This window comes from Onychostruthus taczanowskii, unplaced genomic scaffold (genome assembly GCF_017590055.1).
Source record: "Onychostruthus taczanowskii isolate IOZ18803 unplaced genomic scaffold, ASM1759005v1 scaffold60, whole genome shotgun sequence".
In the NCBI taxonomy this organism is placed as follows: domain Eukaryota; kingdom Metazoa; phylum Chordata; class Aves; order Passeriformes; family Passeridae; genus Onychostruthus; species Onychostruthus taczanowskii.
In genome coordinates, this window is record NW_024503680.1 from 4,159,939 (window position 1) to 4,181,088 (window position 21,150).

Here is a 21,150-nt window from a genome sequence, read left to right on the forward strand (position 1 = left end):
CAAAGACCCCTTTCTATCCAACAGCTGTGCCAATGCTGGCTGCAGTCCCTGGCCTGCAGCATCCTCCCAGGGCAGCACCATCCTCCCTGCCCATGCCCACTTTTCTGCCAGGCAGCAGAGAGGCAAAGGGCAGGGAAATATTCAGCAGGTTCAGGGCTGGCTTTGTACTGGGGAGAAGCCCCGTTCTCCCAGCAGGATGAGCACTTCTAATTTATGGTGCCAGAGGGAAGTAATTTGATGTTTTCTGGTGGCTGCACTGTTCTATCAGCCCGACCCTAACCCTCGTGGTGTGAAGCACTGGCTCTGTGGAGGCAGCTGACAGGAAAGGAAGACCAGAGCCTCTCCTTCCACCACCTTTGCCCAAGCAGCACCATCCCTGGTGCAGGGCTGCTTCCTCCTCCCCAAGCCACCAGCTCCTTCCCAGTGACCCTGGCTCACTCCCACTGCGGTTGCTGCCGTTCTGGGTGATTAATTCACTGTGAGTAATTTTGGAGCAGATGATCTCATTCACGTGGTTCCTGCTATTTCTCTGGCAGAGTGGAGAGAAGGGGGAGAGGAGAGGAGAGGAGAGGAGAGGAGAGGAGAGGAGAGGAGAGGAGAGGAGAGGAGAGGGGAGAAGGGAGAGGAGAGGAACATGATGTCTGTGGGAGTTGTCCCTCTGTACATGCTCAGGAAGCCCAGCACCAGTTTGATGACCACTTAGTGGTACAGTGCTACAGGCAGAGCAGAAGAAAATTTGCTGGCAAATTGGTTTCTCTCAATAGAGAGCAATTTGATCATTTAGCGCGATAGGAGCTCAATTACAGCTTTGTAATAAGGCCAGCATTTGGGGCAGCAAGTGGCTCCTGTGGCTGAGGAGCAGCCTGGCTTGCTGGGCTCCTGGAGGAATGGGGAAGGCCCTCAATGTGGGATGTGGCACTGGAAGTCTGGGCTCTTGGGGACTGCCAAGTTCAGCCCCAAGGGCTGGGGAAGCTTTGTGAGGAGCTGCAGGGACTCGCTGCAGTCCCCAGTTGCCAGTGGGAAAGCCCAGTGGATTTAGAAGCCTCCAACTGCCTACTGAGAGAGTCAGAGACGTTAAAGAAGTCTGTGAGGCCGTGTTTGGAGGGACAGGACCTGCTCTGAGGTGGCTGCTCAGACTGGCAGCATGGGTGATGGGAGAGCGAGGGCAGCAGCACTGCCCTGTCCCGCGATGCACCATGAGCAAACTGGAATGAACCCTATGAAATGGGATGAGATTAACAAAGCAGCTGAATTATTCTAAGCTAATAAAATACCAACTCCAGATGGCTCCCACTAGGAATACTATTAAAGAGAAAAACTCAGGGTAAATTAGGAGATTTGAAGCTAAGGCTTTTCTTGTACAAAAGATGCTCTGTGAGGTGGGCTACCTCCAGGGACAGAAATTTGGTTGCTGTTTTTCAGCCCTGGAAAAAAAAAGATATGTGCTCCTTTTCACTCAATTTCTGCTGTCTTTCCTTTGGAAACCATGCTTTTTGCCTCCTGGCAGTGCCAGGCTTGGAGCCATGGGGGTATTTTCCTGCCACACACATGCCCCAGCTGCCTGGGATCCATGTGCAGAATTATTTCCCATCCCCAGGAGTGGTGTGAGCCCCCAGCCATTTCTGTGTTGGCCTCCTCTCACTGTCTGATGGGATCCCAATCAAAGACTTTCTGCTAAGGGAGTGGAAAACATGAATTTGCTTCTGAATTTTGGTGCCTGAAATAAGCAGCAGCAGCCCTGTGCTGTGTTTGCTGTGGGAAGGGCTGGGCTGTATCCCTGCATGCAGAGAGGCTCAGCAGGAGGCTCCATTTAAGGTCCAGATCCAAACCACGGCGTGCCAAGGGCTGTTTATCCATCCCTCAGCCTGGGAAGTGGATCCAGAGGCAATGGGTGGCTGCAGAGCTGGGGCAGCTCCAGCCCCGAGCTGCTGCAGGCAGTGGGGCAGTGCTTCTCAGGGTTCAGAGCACATTTTTGCCATGCAGAAGGGAGTGACAGCTTGTGACACGGGCTTGGCACAGCCAGAGCAGCTCAGGGCAGGGCAGCAGAGCAGGCAGGACCCAGTGGGTGCTTAGAGGCGCAATATCTCCTGCCCACTGTGGTGTCTGGCTGAGGATGGACATTTACAGCACATCCTTGTTCCAAGAGGGAGGAGAAGAAACCACAGCAGGAAGGGAAAGATCTGGTTTTGCTCCATCCACAGTGCCTGGGGCAATAGATGGCTGATGTGTTTAGTTTCTGAATTACCCTGATGAGATGTATAAGCTTGTTATTTGTTTTAATTAATGAGAAGGAAACTGTTAGAGTGCCAGAAAGTGTGAAGAGAGGGGGAGCAGAGAGGGGAGATGGGGACATTTGGAATGGAAGCATCCTATTAATATCTCTGCTGTTGAATGAAAGGTCATTAATGATCCAAAGAAAAATGAGCGTGGAGAGAAACAAGAGAATCAAATCCCTTTCTGCCTCCCATCACCCACGTTGTTAACAGAACATCTTCCAAGCCCTGCTGCAGTCCTGCTGCCCCTTGTTCTCTGCTTTTTTCCTGCTGTCTTTAATCTGCCACCCTCCCCTTGGTGCTGGATGGGGTGGGAGGGTTTCAGGGAGGATGAGAGTCAGTGCCTCACAACACTGACACAAACTCCTCAGAACTGCACCCTTCTGCTGAGATCCACAGCAATGTCTCCTGCTTTTGTCCCAAGACCTCACCTGGACACAGCAAGCCTTGATCTCTGCTGAAGGCATTGAAATACCAGCCTTGGAGTGATGTTTGACAGGCAGAGGTGCTGCAACAGGTAGAACAACCTTACTTGGTTTATTTCCCTAATTTTTTCTGCTCTTTTCGAGGTTTCCATGACCAGTGTGTGTTCCCAGCTCTAGGCTGAAACTGTGCTTGCCCAGGAATTGGTTTGTCACGCCTGAGGTGGGAGCAAACACAGATTAAATTTAAGCTATTTGTTCAGTATCTCAGTTACGCAATTGGACATCATAGATTAGAGAAGGTGACCTCCTGTAGCACAGGGGGGATTTACTGAGATGTTTGAGCAAATATTACACTTCCTAGGATCCAGCACAGCTCGGGATAAAGGGAAAAAAAGGTACTGGCTGGCTGTCTCCCTGTACAAGCATTTAAACCCCAGTGATCTCTGTCTTCCCTCAGAGTCTCAGGCTGGAGGACCCAGGATCTCCAAAGCAGGGCCAGCCCTGGTTCCTCCTGCAATGAGGAAAAGGAGAAAAGGAAAGAAACATGAATGGAAGGAGAAGGGGGAAAATGAGCCTTTGTAGGGTCACAACTACCTGCTAAACATGACCAGCCCAGGAGATGCAGGATTTTGTTCCAGTCACCATCACCCTGAGACCCTCATGGTGTTGGTAAATCCAGGGCTTGAGGCTCTTGCTTGCCTCAGGGAGGCTCCCAGGGTCAGGGCTGGTCTGAGGGCTGTGGCAGTGGGTGGGGAGCAGGCAGAGGAGAGGACACAGCTCTAGGGACCACGGGAAGGTTCATTTGCTCAAGAGGCCAGCAATGGACCAGCAATTTAAAATTTAAATCTGTGTGCTTAAAAAAGAACAGAAAGGAAAGGAGCCAGCCAGGATTGGTGGTTGCACTGCAAACTGTCAGTGTCTGTTTGTGAAAAGGCTTTTGACTGACAGCAAAGTTGTCAGAGGCACCTGACGTCAGAGCTGCACAGCGAGGTGTCGAGGTATCGGAGGGCACAACTTGCCAATGGCAACAGCAGCATCAGCTGCCTCTGGGTAGCTCTGAGCTCTCCTCCGCCTCCTCCTCCTCCTCCTCGTTGTCCTCCTGGGCTCGATTTTGGAGCAGACAAGCAGGGTGCCCCAGCACTGATGTGTCTGTTGCCTGTGGAGCTCCCAGGTGGAGGAGGGAAGGGGAGATGCTCCCTGGATGCTGCATGGCTCTGAAGAAAATGACATCCTCTGAGAAAATGACATCCTGGCACAGGCAGGGCAATGCCCAGCGCCACCTCCTTCTCCCTGAGCCCTGACCTCCTTGGGCTGGGACAGGCTCAGCTCAGCCTGCTCCTGGAAAGGGAGTGGGAAGGGGAGCTGGGATCTCACCCAGCACTGTGCCAGAACAGGGTCTGCCTTGCACTTCCCACACCCCTCCCACTCATCCAACCTCAGCCAGGGTTTTACCCAGCCAAGTGCTCCACAGCCCCTTCTCTGGCTTCAGAAAACTCCTCAATATGCCAAGTGCCAGAGTGTAACACTAACCCTGGGCCTTCCCCCTCTCCTGGCCTGCTTCTGTGCCACTTCCCACACGACCTGGACAAAACCAGGGCTCTACCTGAACAAACCAGGCAAACCAGATGGAGACTAAACCTGTTTCTGCATGCTTTGGCACTGAAAAAAATACAGTAGCTCTGGCCATGGTGAGAGCAGGGCAGAGCTGGGACAGAGGGGGAGGCTGGGGCGAAGGCAGCACGGATAGCTCATGTCTGCTCTCTTGATGTGAGGTCTTGCAAATGGAAATGATTCTCCAGGAGCATCTGTTCCTCAGGCAGGGGCTGTACCATTGTAGGATCCTCCAGAGACACCACTGGCACGTTGTGCAGATAAATAAATCGATAAAAGCAGTGGCTGCAGGAAGGGATTTGGCCTTCTTGTCTCGGAAGCACCTGAGCCACCCAGGATAATCACCCTGCGGCCTTGGATGGGCGGGTTTCAGAGCCCTGAGGCACCTGCTTGCTGCTGAAGTGGTTTAGCCCATCTGTTTAATGCTGTGCTAGCTGCAAAACTGTTTCTCTGCTTTAGCTTTAAATGATGAATTGTTGCCTGTAAGATTATCCTGTGTTTATCTCTGTTCCAGTGACCCCTTTGCTGCCTCTCCTCTCCCCTCTGCTTGGGCATTGCAGCAGCGAGGGCAGAAGGAGCAGGAGATGTGATCATTCCCAGCCCCGAGTGCCCGGCTGCTGATCTTTCCTCTAAGCCACCTCCATTTCCAGACAAAATTCTGCCTCTTGTCCAGTTCCTGGTTTCTCCAGAACACACAGCAGGGCCTGGCACTCCTGAGACAGGAAAGGAGTGCCTGAAATGTGGAATAGCTGGGAGGAGAAAGGTGAGGGGGAGAAGGACCCTGTGTGGGCCCTGCCTGTGTCACTGCAGCACCCCAAGTGCCAGCACTAAGGGCACCTCTGTGGCCCAGCTCAGATGATTTCCTGCCTTCTCTGTCACACAGAATTGTTTCTAGACCAGGAATTTGCCAGCTTGATTTGCATTTTAGATTAATTCTCCTAGAAAAATCCTTGGGCCATAACTCTCTTAGAAGGGCCAAATGTTTTCTCTCTGGAATGTGGCATAGCTTGCTGCTCTGTCAATGCAGGTGTGAAACTGTAAAACATCCAAAGCCAGCTGGGTCTCTGACCCTAAACTGAAGGGTGCAGCAACCCCAAGTCCCAAAACCACCTGGGAGAGCTCCCACTTAATTTGTGTGCTCCTGAGAACTGCAGCTTGAATTCCTCTCTGTTTCTTGAAAACTTGGACCAACTACTCAGGTTTTCATGCAAATAAATTCAGAGAGGAAACAGAGCCATTACAAAAAGGATTGAATCTCACAGAGGAAGCTTCGTGCAAGAATAAAAGCAATGAATGACAGGACGGATTAGTCTTTGATTTGGTTAAAGTTGGGGTGGCAAATCTGCAGAAGGTCACAGTGACACTAAACAAGTGTCTTGTATTAAAGCCAGCTCAAGTTTTCATGTCTTGGTAAAAGAGCTGGAGCATCTATAACTAGTAACAGGTTATTTTTGGCATCACAACCTATTTTGTAGCTCCCAGGAGGACAAAACTGCTTCTCTTTGACTTTGCAAAGCCTGGATTTCTTTTTGTGTCGGCAGGATGCTGGGATTTGCATTTAAATTCTTCTGACACTGCCTGGCTTAACAAAAACTCACAGGTCCAGGCAATTACTGCTCTTGCTTGCTTTTCTAGTCAAAAGCTATATTGAGTGACCAGCTCTGAGGGGATTTGAAAGACACGTAGATGTGGGGTGTCTTGCGATTAGTGGTGGTCTGGGCAGTGCTGGTTAAACTGGGCCCAATGACTTTACAGGTCTCTTGCCACCTGAGTGATTCTGTGATTCAATTAAAAGATGCCACAGCTCTAAAAAGCCTCAGTCTTTAGTAGACACAGTGGTCCAGGAGGTATTTCACAGGGCACAGGGCCACAGACATTTGCTCAAGGTCGCTTGGGAATCAGCAGCAGAGGCTGCTGCCAGAGCTGGGCCATCAGTGCTTGCTGGCCCTGTTATCAGCCAGGTTTCCATGACTCTCCCTCTTCCTGTGCTGTCCCTTCCTGTGCCCCAGCTGCACCCACACCATGTTCCCACTCTTCCTGAGGCTGTTTGCCAGATGGGTGCCAGATCTCCAGCTCTGCAACGCGCGGTGTGACATCTGCTCTGCCTTCGCTCCTGTTTCTCCCAAATGGGGATAGCCAGAAAAATATTTAAGCCAGCATACACAGAACCATCAAAATCAAAGTACTTCACAAAATTTACTGTGATTCACTGGAATTTTGTTGTGAAACAAAACAAACAAACAAAAAATCTGGCAGAATCAAAACATCTTGTTTCAGTGTTTTCAGGAGAAAGAAAACCTTCCTGTTCTATTCTGAAAAGGCTTTTCACTGCTGAGATTGTTTCAGAAAATAGCTAAATCAAGCAGAAAGCAAAATAGAAAATCAAAGTCTCTTGGAGATGGATCCGATTTCCAGATTTTTCCCTAACTGGCAGCCATGAGGAGCAGTGCCCCTTGGGCATCCCACAGGTGCTGGTACAGCACTGCTCTCCTCTGGCTCCCTGTGTGTTCATGGAGGGGACAGGGAAGAGCAGGGATGTGACCCAGGGCTAAAACCTGGGAAAACCAGGCAAAATCAGGGAAACCATACTATTAGTGAGGAGCTTGTCCTCCTCTCACCAAGGACACACCACCAGAATAAAGTTGTGCACTGATGAGAGACAAAGAGGACTCAAGATGTGACAAGAGCAGATGTCCTAGAGTTGTTCAGACAGCTCCTGCCTCTGCCTGAGGAGGAACTGAGTGGATTTTCCATTGCACCAATGCACAAAACACCCACATGGGGACAGGAGTGTTCCCACACTGTTTGAGACCTGTGCCAGCAAGGTGGGGACAACAGAGCTGGTGCTGCAGCCCCCTGCAGCCCCCCAGCAGCCAGGGGATGGGAGCAGACCCTTCAGAGCTGGGGTGCAGCTCAGGCTGCTGCTGCAAAATCCATTATGGGAGAATTTGCATGGAATTCAGGGCTCTGGTTTAATCCTGGTTATCAATTATCCAAACATCTCATCTCTTCCTGTGTCAGTATTTCACATTTCCTTCAAATATTTGGATGTGTAGGCCCCTCTAACACTCACTGGCACTATGGAAGCAGAGCTCCTGGCACAGGGAAGTTGGGCAGATGCCTGCAGAGCCATCAGCTGGAGATGGGAAAGTGTGTACAGGGGGAAGCACTTCCTGCTCTCTGCCCAGGGCTCTACATTGCGTGCATTTTGCCTTGAAAAACAAAAATCAGCATCTGCTCCAATAAGTGATTTGCCCAGGGCAGCAATGCATCTGCTGGAGCAAGAGCACATCTGTGCTCAAGGTAAAAGTGGAGCAGTCAGTGGAGCTGGGATGCTGGGAACAGGACATCTCCTGGGGTTACGCACCCAGGGTACAGCTCTGCAAGAACTGACACATACAGGTTGAATTTGGCCCTTTGTTCAAGGAAAATGGAAGTGGATTCAAGCCCCTGGACACCCCCAGTGAGCTGGCACAAATGCTGATGAGTGTGTCATCAGCCCATTAAGAGCTTGGGCAGGTGCTGCTGGATAAACAAAATCCCCATCTCCTTTGGTGATGTCAATTTTAGAGAGACAGGAGAGAAATAAACCGTCAAGGTGTTTACAAAATTAAAAAACAAAACAAAACTAAACCTGGACCTCCGGGGAATGGATTGTGCTGTCCCCCCAGTCCATCAGGGAGCCAACCAGGAGCTGGAACAATCTATGCTGGTGCATTATGAGCAGTGAATCCCACCTGCCCATATTTCTACATCCCCCACAGTTTTACTGATATAAACTAAAAGCAATCTCAGACCTTGTAAGACAAGGTAGTTATTGCTACAGCCAGCCAGCAGCAGATTTATTGACCTCTAGGATGCATTCAAACCATATTTGCTTTCATACGACAAGTGTCCTGTTTTATTGAAGCAGCTTTTCAGCAGTCCTGAATCACTGCTGCAACTCCATTTTGTCAGAGGCAAACTGAAGATGTTTTCCACTAGAGTCAAGGCAACTCAGCACAATATCTTTGTGAAATGGGGGACATCAAACAATTAATGATAAGAATTGAAGTAAAAAAGGGCAGATTTTCAGGCAAAGATGATAAACACTTCAATAGCTGAACTCTAAAGTGAGGGAGTCTTTTTGGCAGCAAAAGCAAAATATGGTAAACTGTTTTACAGTACTTTTACTAAGTGCTTGAATGAGTAGGACTAATATTTTGAAGATTGGAAGCAATCTGAATGAACTTGAAAAATTTTCCTTGTGAAAAGTGTGAAATGCAGCCTGAATTGCATTAGAAATGCTGGCAACCATGCCCTCAAACAGGCTGAAAAAAAAGGTGAATGATTTGATGAGACTGCAAATGTAAAAAAGAGTTGAAATTAAATGTGAAGAGGGGAATAAAAACAAGACGAGTGAGATAAGAAATTGAGTGATATATTCCAGTACTTGGGGTGAAATATAGTGTCTGTAAAAACATGAAAACATTATCTGGATTTTCACTGGTACCACCAGTGTATCTTTATAGGCAGATGATAAGAAATGTAATAACTCTGAGAGTACTAAAACAATCAATGTAAAAATATATTTCCAAGACATGCTTGTAGTGAATTTCTTAGTGTGCTGCTTTAATTTTAAGCTTTCAGAAGATACACATTCTGCCCAGTACAGAATCCCCTACATTTCCTTCTATATTTCCTTCTATAGTTTTCTATACTTAGAGATTTAAGAGAGGAGTTACAACATTTGAAGGAGCAGTCTTTTGATGGCATATATAGATAAGGCATTTTGAAAGGTAGAGTACTTTTTTTACGTTTTTTTTTTTTTTTTTTTTTTGGGACTGACAGAAGACAGAACCGAGTTGTGAAGCTAAATGTGAGCTTGCTGGTGATAACTACAACAGGTCATTAAGATCTCTGTTTATTTTCAAGCAGATGCAATGTTTTAGGGTATTATGATCAAACATGTGTTGTCACTTGGTTGATCAGCACTGGCCTTGCTTTCAGTTTGTAGTTCCACAGTTTGAGTCACAGCTTTGAACTATTTGTCTTGTGTAGTGTTCTATAGACAATCTGTTAGGGGCTTCTTATGTAACATTATTCCTCTCAAGTTCAGCAAAAAATGCTGCATCGTGAAGAATGTGCATAATGTATAACAAATTTAGCCCCTCTGCTAACTGCAGACAAATGAATCTTCCTTTCTTTTGGGGACACAGCTATCACATCCTGGAGGAAGGAGGGAGGGAAAAGGCAAGAAAACAAGAGAAAGGGTTAAAGCAGCTTCTGTGGCAGAGCCATAAACATGGAAACACATTTCACCAAACTGTTGTTAGCATTTCAGATGAAGGAAAGGCATTTTCTCCCTTCTCCATTGGCTCCTAGTACCTTGCCCAGCACTGTGGGGCACAAAAACCCTTTAGGCTGAGACCACTCCCAGCCCAGGTGCAGGCACAAGATGGAAGCACATCTGAAGTACCCTCAAGTGCTTGCAGGGATTTGTCCCCACAAGTTCCAGTTGTGCTGCACCTGCATCACCTCATTCCATAAATCTGCCAGTGTCCATCCAATCCTGGAGCAAATCCATTTGTTACAACTTTTACAAGTACTAAAGCCCATCTGTAGGGAGCCTCACAGAGGATTATTTCTGTCCTCTTCTTATTAGAGACTCAGCAGACTCATTTAAAAGAGCTATTTCACAAACTGGTTGCCTCCCAGGCTGAGAGCAAAGGGGCTGTAGTCCAAAAGCCACTGACTCCAGCAGCATCCATGCCCTGGTGGGCCTCTCCTGCAGGGGAGCAGAGATGCTGAGATGAGGCAGGTGGAGCGAGGAATATTTTGTCCACATGATGATATGTTTTGGCAACTGAAGAACCCAAATCCTAACATTAAAACGAAATTAAATTACCATTCATTGGGCTGCTGAGAGGTCTCTGCTCTAAGGGATGTTTATGGCAGGGATTGCAGCAAAATCAGCAGGTTGGGGGTGGTTCTCTCCCTCTGCTCTGCTGAGACCACACCTGCAGGGCTGCATCTATCATGTCAAGGCGTCCCCAAATGGGTAATAAGTAGCATAAAATCCATGATTCACAGAAGGCTGATCAATAATAATCTTTATTAAGAAACCCATTGTTCTTTTATAGACAGTTACAATACAAGTTGACCTAATTGGTACTGAATCCAAACTCCATCACCACTGGCTAATTAAGAAACAACCCTTTGGTAAACCAATCTCCATAACATATTCCACATGTTCACAATACCAGGTGCAGCGAGTTAAGATAAGAATTGTTTCTCATTCTTTTCTCTGATCTTCTCACAGCCTTTCCCAGCACAATGCCTGGGAAAATTGTGTTTCTCTCTGTGGCCACAGAGCTGCTGCCACAGCATCCAGCTCTGGGACCACAACATAAGGACATGCAGCTGCTGGAGTGACACCAGAGAAGGTCCAAGGGCTGGAGATGCTCCAAGGGCTGGAGCCCCTTTGCTCTGGAGACAAGCAGGGAGAGTTGGGGCTATTCAGCCTGGAGGAGAGAAGGCTCTGGGAGCCCTGAAGCCCCTTCCAGGGCCTAAAGGGGCTACAGAGCTGGAGAGGGGCTTTGGGCAAGGATTTGCATGGATTGACAGGACAAGGAGAGATGGCTTCAAACAGCCAGAGGGCAGGATTAAACTAGATATTAGGAAGAAAGTCTTACCTATGAGAGTAGTGAGGTCCTGGCACAAGTTCCCCAAAGAAGCTGTGGCTGCCGCACCCCTGGAAATGTCCAAGGCCAGGCTGGATGGGGCCCTGAGCAACGTGGTCAAGTGGAAGGTGTCCCTGTACCTAGCAGGAGGGTGGAATTAGGTGGTCTTCAGGGTGCCTCCCAACCCAAACTATTCTGTAATTTCATAAAGCCCAAACAAACCAGCTCCCAGACAGCCTGAGCCCCACAGCACACTGGGCACAGGGCCCATGTGCCCTCATTTGCTGGGTTTCTCCCAATGGTGGTCTGAGCTGGATTAGTGCTGGAGGGACTGTCCAGGGCAGGGGTAGATCCCTGCTATGGAATCTTCCCAGAGTGGCTGGGAGGTGTTCAGCTCTGAGGGCTTCTGAATGCCAAGTGTGGCAGTAGCTCACGAATGCATTCTTAGCTAAAAAGCTAAATTCACAAACTCAGAATACCAGAAAAATTAAATGTCTGTGATGTTATGATTCTATTTCCTGTATTCCTTCCAAGAAATGCTGTAGCTGCACAGGTATCAGAACTTCCCAGTCTTGGCACTGAATATTATTGCTACAACAGTATTTAAATATTTCCTCTCCTTTCCTCTGTGCCTGTGGGAGTGCACAGGGGAATCAGATAGAACACAGCCCTTCAAAAGTCAGTGAGAAAAGCAAGCCTGAGTCTCTCTAAGCCTGGCCTGGGATGGCTGCCATTCTATTAATATGTAATTTGGCTGGCTAGTTCTGAGCCATCTCAATTCTCCAGCCATCATTACTTTGCTTGGTTATCATTCTTACATTTCTATGTGCTAGTTTGCTTGGAGGGAAGAGATTGGACACTTGGAGTGGATGAGTCTATATTTTTGGAATTGGAGCTAAATTACCCACCAGTTGAAGTATCATTGTGTTTTACAATAATTGCTGATTAAAATCCAAATGCACTAAATTCCACCTGTCATTCCCAGCATTGCCTCTGCTGTGACAATGCCAACACCATGAGCTGATGTGACTGAAAGGACTGAAGGAAATGGTTTGTCTGCAGAATCCCATCCTTTCATTCTGCCACAATCTGCCAACCTCCTCTCCCAAACCCTTGGGAAATTTGCCACAAAATGTCTGCTCTGTTGAATTCTTCATAGAATGAAACTCCCGTGGTTCATGTTTCCAAAGCAGCCTCTGTGTTTTTACAGCCATACAGGACAGACACCCACCTGCCTGAGCTGCACCCCTCTCTCATGTGTGGTCAGTCAGCCAGGTGCTTTAAAACAATGAAGCTCATGACTATTGGTGGAGTTTCCAGAGGGGTTTCTCTCTTTTTGGAGGAGCTAGATGGGCTGTTCGTGTACGTGAGCTCCTACTTAGTGTCTCTTTTCCTCCCAGCCACGGGATGTGCCCAAGTCCATTTCTTCAGATCTCTTGAGCTTGCCTCTGGCTGCAAAACTTTTCTGGACTGGCTAAACTCCCCAGTCCTTTCCTTCTCCCCTTGTGCCTCCCACACTTGTGCATTTTCAGCCTCCTTCTTGCTTTTGATCTTCCATTCTCTTTTTCCTAGATCTCAAGCTTTTCCTCACTGTGCCTAGCCATTTCCCAGCCTGGAGAGCTGGGGAATAGCACAGCCCCCGGGGAGATGGTTTATTTATTATAAATCAGGGAAGTGGATAAGCAATACTTGCTCTCAACAGCACTTTGTACGTGCAGGTGCTTCCTCTTCCCTTTCGCATGTGAGTGAATATTGCAATGTGTCTGCAAGTCACCACTACCCTGCACTTCATCAGTCTGGGTCTGCATTTTAGTCATCAGAAGAGAATCAGCCTGATTTAACATCCTTTTACTCATCCTGGCTGGCTGAACCAAAAAAAATCCTGACCCAAACCCCAGCACTGAGAAGGACACAGTGAAGCAGAAGATGGTCAGCTGAGTTATACCCCATGGGACTGTCCAGCCCATTCAAACTCCTGCTGTCAGGGGTTGGAAGTCACTGAATGGGCTGAACCCATGCAGTTTTAGAAGATACCGACAGTAAAAACAGAGTACAGCAAGTGCTGTGAAGCCTTGAGTTCTCTTGACTCAGGAAAACCCGGCTAGACAAATGTGAGAAGCAGCAGGGCTAGCAAGGGACCCGAGGCTGACGGCTCAGCCTCTCATTACTCATCCTCTGGGCTCTGTCTCACTAGTCATTTAGCACCTTTGTGGGCTTGTTTTTGATAGCTAGAGAGGGCGTGAGAGAGATGTGACTAAAACAACAGGATCTCTGCTTTTAGATGGGGTGTCAGGTTTAAGTAAGTGCAGAGCATTGTGAAAGGCTCCACACAGGTAGCAGCCTGGCTTGCTCTTTAGGGCATTATGTGGTTCAGCTGTGCACAAACCAGAGCTTGCCTGGATCCCAGCCAACAAAGGATGTTGTAAAAACCTGTCTGGTTTATAATTTAATTTTGCTAAGGTTAGAACATTGTTTCTGTTAGTGAAAAGCAAAAGGTAGTTTTGAGATTATGGCAGGAAATCTACAGTCAGTTCCTAGCTCCAACAGAGACTTTCCTTACGCAGTGTTGGGCAAGCCAACCAAAACTCACATGCTTTGTACTTTGAACTTGTATTAAAAAAAATTATACTTCCTTCTGTTCTTTGTCTTGGCTACTTGGACAGTGAGCACTTGGGGAAGAGAAAGGCTTTCACTCTGTATTTATACTGTGCCTGGTTCCTCAAACCATCAGCCTGCAGTATTCCCTCTACACACAGCAAGAAAGAATAAATAAGTTAAAATATGTATTGTTATGTAAGTGTGCAACAACCAAGCCCAGTGAAGCTGTGGTACTTGGTGTGTTGGGCACCTGAGGCAGCACCTCTGAGCATCACCCTGCACCGATGCCATGCCATGGCACCACAGGCCCTTCTCTGGTGTTTAGTCCCTGGTTCTGGGTATCCATGTCCAGCACATCTCACCTCCTGCCCCACAGCCTGCCCAGAAGGGCCAAGAAGAACTTCTAAGTGGAATCAATTAGAGCCCTGAAGATCAGGGATGGTCAAGTCTGTGTTTGTTTTTGGGTGCTGGAGATCATCGTGTGCTGCCAACCATGAGCTGCCTGGCTCCAGCAGCAGCTTTGCTCAGGACAGGGAAGGGGCAGCATGAGACAGGGAGGAGCCCAACCCTCCTCACCCTTTGGAATGCTGTATTTACTCTGAGCAGATTTATGCACGAGATGTGTTTTCACTAGCAGGGCTTGTTTCTGTGCTGCATTTGAGCTCCCAGCATGTGAACTATTTTTTGAGCAAGCAGTGGGCAGAGAGAGCAGAAAGAGCAAACATACACAAATCAAAGAGTTTGGTTTTATTTCCAAACAGGCATACACAGAACCATAGGGAGTACAAGAGGGAGAGGGCAGCATATCCTCTTTCTCCAGTATAAAAATGAACTTCCTAGGCTGACCTAGACACCTAAGAGTAAAGGCAAAAATATAAGCTACGTGACTAGTGGGAAGAGAAAGAGCCAGCAGGAAAAATCTATCAGAGCTTTCCATGGTTCAATCAGTCAGAGCCTGCTTCACTGGGGAAACAATCAATTAACCACTTCCACTGGGGCAGCCACAGACCTGCTGTTCTGGAGGTAGTAAATCTTTGAGTTTATTTGTTCTCGCCTGCACTCTCAGCTTATTTACAACATCACAGGAATCTTCCCCCTTGTTTATCCTCACTTCTGCAAGTCCCTCCCAAGGATCTTTCTGTCCATGTCAATGAATGAAGAAGAACTCTTAGAGATTAACAATTTCCAGCTTCATTGCAAATCCCTATTTCCCTTAAACAGGCAGCCAAAACAAACAGTTTCCTCCAGGCATCCGAGAGCATTATGCCTTTAACTGTCCATCCGATTTCCAGCTGTCAGTGTATTTTGTCTCACTTTAAGGCAGATGGTTTTGGTTTAGGAAGTTTTGGCCAGGCCAATAATCAAAGAGCCCTGCAGGACACATATTTGCCCTGGCCCTGAGGAGCAAAATGTAGCAGTCAAATGAGAAGCAGATGACACCAAAGCTATGGTGATGATGTTTAGAGCACTCAGCCCAAGCTGCTCTGCGGCAGACGGGAGCAGGGAAGGACTCGAGCATGGCTGGTCCCACAGATATAGTAAAGAGGGAGGTGGAAGACAGGCTGGAAAAAATGCACAAAAGGAGCATTTAGAGAGTGTGACCAAGTGGTGGTGAGTTGTGCAGGTGCAAGGGGTTCAGACTGTGTCTCTGGAGGAAGCTGGCAGATGGATGAGCATGGAGAAAGGTGCACAGAGGTGGGTGGGGATGATGATGGTCCTCCTCAGCACCTCAAAAGGAGGTCTGAAAGCACTAAAAGCAGAAGGGTCTTCAGTCCTCATATGCTGGTGAAGAAAACAGAGTGTTGTAGAGATTTGCTCTCCAAACCACAGGCCTGGGTCTGCCATCACTGTGCTTTCAAGATGCAATGAAATGAGCAATTTAGATGGACACAGCATAAAGCTGAGATTAAACTTCTAGTCCCCATTTAAATTTTTTATTGCAGTCTTTAAATGAAAATAAAGCAGTTGTCAGCACTTCAGGTAACTTCTATGCTTGGCAACCTGGAAACAAATTTTGATTCACAGATGCCTCTTGCTCCTCTGATCAAATGTGCTGGCAGGACTGGTAGACATGAGCTGTCTTGACAGTTTTAATGCACCTAAATTTGTGCCTGTAGCTGCTGTTAATGCCTTGATTGGTGCTATTGAAATCTCTTCTTAAACATATGGTAATACATTCCTCACTGATTCCTTTGCCTTTCAAAACTCAGACCTGGAGATATCATTGTCTGTAATAAGTTCATTCTGTTCCTTCTGCTTTACTGCCTGCCTAGCCTAGCTTTGATGAAGTAATTCATATAACTCACTAACTTCAGAGTGAGTTTTGATTAGTTTTTGAATTAAATAATGTATTTTCTTTTAGGAAGTCCTGCAAACTCATCTTGGCATCGATATTCATATGACTTCTGCCATTCTGGATGCATCACCAGTAATGAAGAACCTGGATGTCAGGGCTGAGTGCATTAATTGGCCGTAATTGCCCCAAAAACCTTCATTTGGGCCTCACGTTTACCCTCTCTGTCAGGAGCTCCATTTAACCTCCAGGCTGGGGGGCTTCTAGCTCTTGCCTGGGCTGTAGGTGAGACTTTCTCAGACCTGTTCCTAACTGATGTTTGGCTTTCCGTGGATGACTTTGGAGCTGGTGTGTTGATAGGAGCCACTGCCATCACCTCCTGCTCTACCTCCCATGGCAGGGGACTGTACCTGCCCATAGTTTTGTCCCTGCCCTGTGCAGAGGCTGCTCCTGGCACCCCTTCCCTGGGAGCAGCTCCTGCTGCTTCTTGGCACTGGCAGCCACAAATACAATACAGCTCTGGTAGGACTTTCAGTAGATGGAAAACTTTTAATGGATTAGTTTATTAACTGTTTGAGAATGGAGGATACAGGCTGTTTAGCCACACTTTTCCCAAGGGAGATATTTCATTCAATGTGCGTTTTTGGATTAGCACAAGCAGGCCTGTCATTTCAGTGGGATGACATTTAGATATCAGGATGGGGGGACAGACCAAGCACAAGGAACATCCTCCTTTGTTCCCTGAGGGAACAGCAACCTTTCTGTGCAGACCACATCACGAGTGCAAAACACTAATACCATCCCAGGGTTTTGTTGCACTGAATAAATAAGGCTAGACTGCGTTCCCTTCCCCAAAGCAGGACTGGGAGATGCTGTGATGTCTCTGCCATAGGCAGCACCTGTGGACAGCTGGCAGTCTTGAGCCACTAATTCTCCATAAAGCTTGTTGGAAAGAAAATGCGACTTGGGGAAGGATCTAAAATTTGCTCCTTTCACAGAGCACAGCATCTTCTGTCCCATGGTATGCTGCAGAATGGGCTCAATGCTGAGCCACAACAGGCACCAGCCTTCCTATTTAATGTAACACACCAAGGAAAACCTCCCGGTTTATGTGCTTTCTGCCTGGGGGCTTGTATATATCCAAATAGTGGCTTTTATATTTTGGGAAGGGTTTTTTTTGTGTGTCTAAAGAGAAGTACGTGGGAGAAGGCTGGGAGCCAGGCTGCTCCTCCATTCAAACCGGGGTCACTTATATCCCCTCTCTTTCAGAAGAAAGCTTCATGGCTCTACTCCTGAAAGCTTCAAGGTTGTTTTCTGCCATTCTCTCAGTGAGATCAAAGCCAGGACCATGCTCTTCCTCCTGCATCTCCTCCTCTCTCTATTTCACTTTCTCAGTGAATAAATAAGAAATAAATAAACTTCTGTCTATTTCAGAAATAAATAAACTTCTGCCTATTTCAGAAATAAATAAAGAAATAACGGTCTATTTCAGAAATAAATTTCTGCTTATTTCAGAAATAAATAAATTTGTGTCTATTTCAGAAATTAAAAAAAAAATCTATTTCACTTTCTCAGATCAACTCACAAGCAAACCTACACCTGCGCTATCCCTATGCTCGGGATGCGAAGGATCTTTTCCGGCCCGGGGAAGGGCAGAACACCGCCGTGCGTCCCGGCCGGGCTCGGGGCGGGGCGGGAAGGGCAGAACACCGCCGTGTGTCCCGGCAGGGCTCGGGGCAGGGCGGGCTCCGCTACGCGCCGCTCCGCGCTCCCGCCCGCCTCGCTTCGCCTCTCCTCTCCTCTCCCCGCCGCCTCCGGGCGGCCCCGCCGCCGCCAAGACGCCGCGGGCCGTGCTCCGAGTGAAGAATGGGGCGGCCAAGCTCGCCAAGCCGCCCGCGGCCGCGGGCGAGACCCCCGGCGGCGCCCCCGGACCCGGGCTCTTCATGGAGCGGTCGCAGAGCCGCCTCAGCCTCTCCGCCTCCTTCGAGGCCCTGGCCATCTACTTCCCCTGCATGAACAGCTTCGACGAGGAGGACGCGGGTACGGGGACCGGGAGCGCCGGGGGCGGTGGTTCCCGGGGCTGTGTGGGCAGGCGGGGGTGGGGGTGCGAGCTGCCAGCGCCATCCCCGACCCCGCCGGGGTTTGGGGCCCGCGGTTCATCCCGGCGGGCGTGCCAGGGGTTGGGGACTGCTGGCGGAGGGACGCGTGTGCCTGTGGAGGTTAAAACTGGGAACGTGTTCCAGCGGTGAAACACGCTCCGGCTGCTGATCGATGGGAAACACGGGTTATTTGCAAATGGAGCGGCTCGCGCTCCATCCTCCTCGGTGAGAATGAAGGGCAGAGCTCAGGGAGAAGGCGTCCATCCTGCCGGATGGTGTGTCCACTCTGATTTATACACCGTCAACTCTCGGGCTGACTGCTCCCAGGGGTTGTTAGCGCCGTACATCATGCTGCTTTTGGAGAGAGGAATAATGGGATTCCGTTTAAATGAGGGCAGAGTAAATCCCAACACAAAAGCCTTTCAGAATGGATGCAGAGATTTTTTGCCGGCATCAGAAAGACCTTTCTGGCCTCAGACAGTTGATGGTAGTCATAAAACGAGACCAAGCTTAAAAAAGAGGGGCACTGGTAGGAAAAAGTAGGAAGGGCATTGGGTTGAAGGGGCGAGGAAGGGTGGTGGGTGCTGGGGAAGGTGCTGGGAGTAGAGGGCAGCACAGCCACTGCCTGGGTAGGGAGGGAGGGCGTGCGCCGGAGTGGATGGAGAGCGGTCGGAGAGCCCTCTGTCCATTCCCGGAGGCTCCCTGGTAATTGAGGGGTGTTTCTCCCAGAGCACACGGTACCACAGACTGAACCTGTGAGTCTTGTGAGTGGCAAATAATAAAAGTTGGTAACTAAGGCGTATTTTAACACCGACTGTCATGGTTGCATCCCTCAAAATGCCGGCATGCTCCTTTGTCTAGTGGCTCATCCCAAGATGTGCAGATGCCAGCAGGAATACATCAGCCCGCCAGCTGCTACACCTGTAAGGATGTTGTTTTTAAAGGAGTTGACGTAAGAATCAATTCATCATCTGTGTGATTAACCTAGACTTGTCATCAGCATCATGCAGAGGTGGCAGGCAGAGCATTGTCTCCTCCAGCAGATGTAGTTTTTAAAATTTTTTGTCTAAAAATTTTGCTGATGATTTATTTGCGCTTCAGATTTGGCTCAAATGCCGAGGAGCGTACAAGGCAATAACGGGAGCTTTGGGAAGTCTCAGCGCTGTTGCTTCAGGAATGATGGATAGTGAGACATGCTCAAGTATGAGAACCCAACACAATGCCTGGGACAGCATTTCATTCCCTGGTGTCCAACCCCTCCTGCCCTGAGCAAGGTGATGGTTTAGGTGAACGCTTCCATTTCCAGCGCTTAAAAAAATTATGCTTTTGCACTGAATTGTATTTGTTCACACTTAGTGAATGTTCATGCATGAATGTTAATAAGCTGCTCTTAATACAACACAAGTACTTGTCTCTGAATTAAATAAATCCCCAATTAAGCCCTCATTCTCCAGCAGCTTATGAGCAGATCTTGCCTGTGTGAGTTGTCTCGTTAGTGAAGCTGCTCAGGGTGGATTCAGTGCGATGGGGATGTTGCAGTGTTGCTCCTGTATTTCGTGCCTGTGAGTGTGTGTTCAGACATGTATGAGCAACCAGCCAGGAGGAATGTGTGCTGCTTTTTATTTTTGGTGTTAAAACTATGAGTGTATAATTTTCTCAAGCAAATAGATTCCATGAAAGAGAAATTATAAGAGAAATGCTGAAATTGTGCCAGATAAGATTGTATATTATTCATACCCATGCATGCTTCTGAAATAGTGAGAGATTCTGACCAGTTTTGGTTGCAGCATGATTTCTGTCAAAAAAATAGATCTCTATAGCTCATTCAGGGAGATGAATACTGCACTTGGCAAGATGTTCTCTATAGGAGGAGGCAGAAAAAAAATGAAATTGATCCCAGGGCATTGACAGAGTAAACAATCCTATTTCAAACAGACACATCATCCATTTTGTCTGAAGCTGAGAACCACATCTTTAAGAGAATAGCCATCCTACGGAAAAAGGACAAGAGCTGATAAATGGCCAGGCTTAAGGGAAAGGTGACGTTTTCCTCTGAAAGGGGAAAACAGCCTAATGATCTCTTAAATCTACAAGCAAGAAAAATTCTTGAGGTGTTTCATTTAAGTTGCTATGGGTGGGTTATATCAAAGGAGCCTAAAAGGAAATTTACAGATGTGCTGAGAGCCATGGGCAGTGGTAACAATACCTCTGGCTTCCAGTATTTCACCCTTTTAGTCTGGAAAAATGACTCTGCTTTTGCAAAATACAGAATATACTTTAACTCATACAATATTTCCTTTTCTGCCATGGCTCTTTTGTTCTTCTTTGCTGTCTACCTTGTGGACATAAGGTGAGAGGACTCTCCTCATCTTCCGCAATTCCTTTGCCTGGTAGACCTGCAGTGTGTTTGGATGGGGTTCTGAGCAGTGAACTGGGTGCAGATGATCTTTTTATGTGCAGAAGCAGGCAACCAGGGGAGGCAGGAAAGCAACAGGGCTTGGAGCAAGAGACAGGATCACATTTGAGTGCTTCCAGAGCACGAGGGTGATGGAGTTTCAGATTTGTCATGTCCATGTGTCTCTCTGTAGAGTAGATGTAGACTTCAGGGTTCCAATACTCTTTTCATTCCTCAGCTGCATCTACAAAAGAAGATGCTCTGAGCAAATCCAGAGCTTTCTTCACCAGGAAGTTGCAGTGGGGCTTTGAAATAGCCAAAATGCACTCAGCAGATCAAGGACTCGGGGTTAATAACTCTTGATCTCAGCACAGTAATGTTGCTGGCCTTCCTGCTGGCTGAGTGCCACTGTCTTTGCTCTACTGAGGTCCCCAGCAATGTCAGTGAAGTTTAAGGATTTTTAAACTGCAGTTATTATCAGAATAATTGTTGGTTTAACTTGTGCAAATGTCTATCCTACATTTCAGTTATGGAGCAGTAGAGTAAGAAGAGGTAAAAGTCAGTCATGCACTCTTTGTGGGCACATTTCTAGAATGCCTGTATTTAACACAAATCTTGTGAACACAAATCTGAGCTGTTCTGAGGATCTGCCATACGCTTGGTCTTGGCTGGAATCGGCTGCTTGGAGTGCTGATATTCCTGTGGGAACATGTCAGAAGGAACCAAACTGCTGAGGACCGAACTGCTGAGTGGCAAGGGCATGTAGGTTAATAACAGGATCCCTGATGACTGTG

General features: G+C 47.9%; 1 protein-coding gene across 1 annotated transcript in view; it reads left to right on the top strand.

Moving 5' to 3' along the window:
• Window positions 1–17,613: 17,613 nt before the first annotated feature.
• RIMS4 (regulating synaptic membrane exocytosis 4) overlaps window positions 17,614–21,150 on the top strand; it is a 55,926-nt gene continuing 52,389 nt past the window's right edge. Inside the window, exon 1 of the mRNA XM_041419306.1 lies at window positions 17,614–17,902. Coding sequence (XP_041275240.1) covers window positions 17,806–17,902 — 97 coding nt within the window. The 5' untranslated portion in view covers window positions 17,614–17,805. The remainder of the gene's footprint in view (window positions 17,903–21,150) is intronic.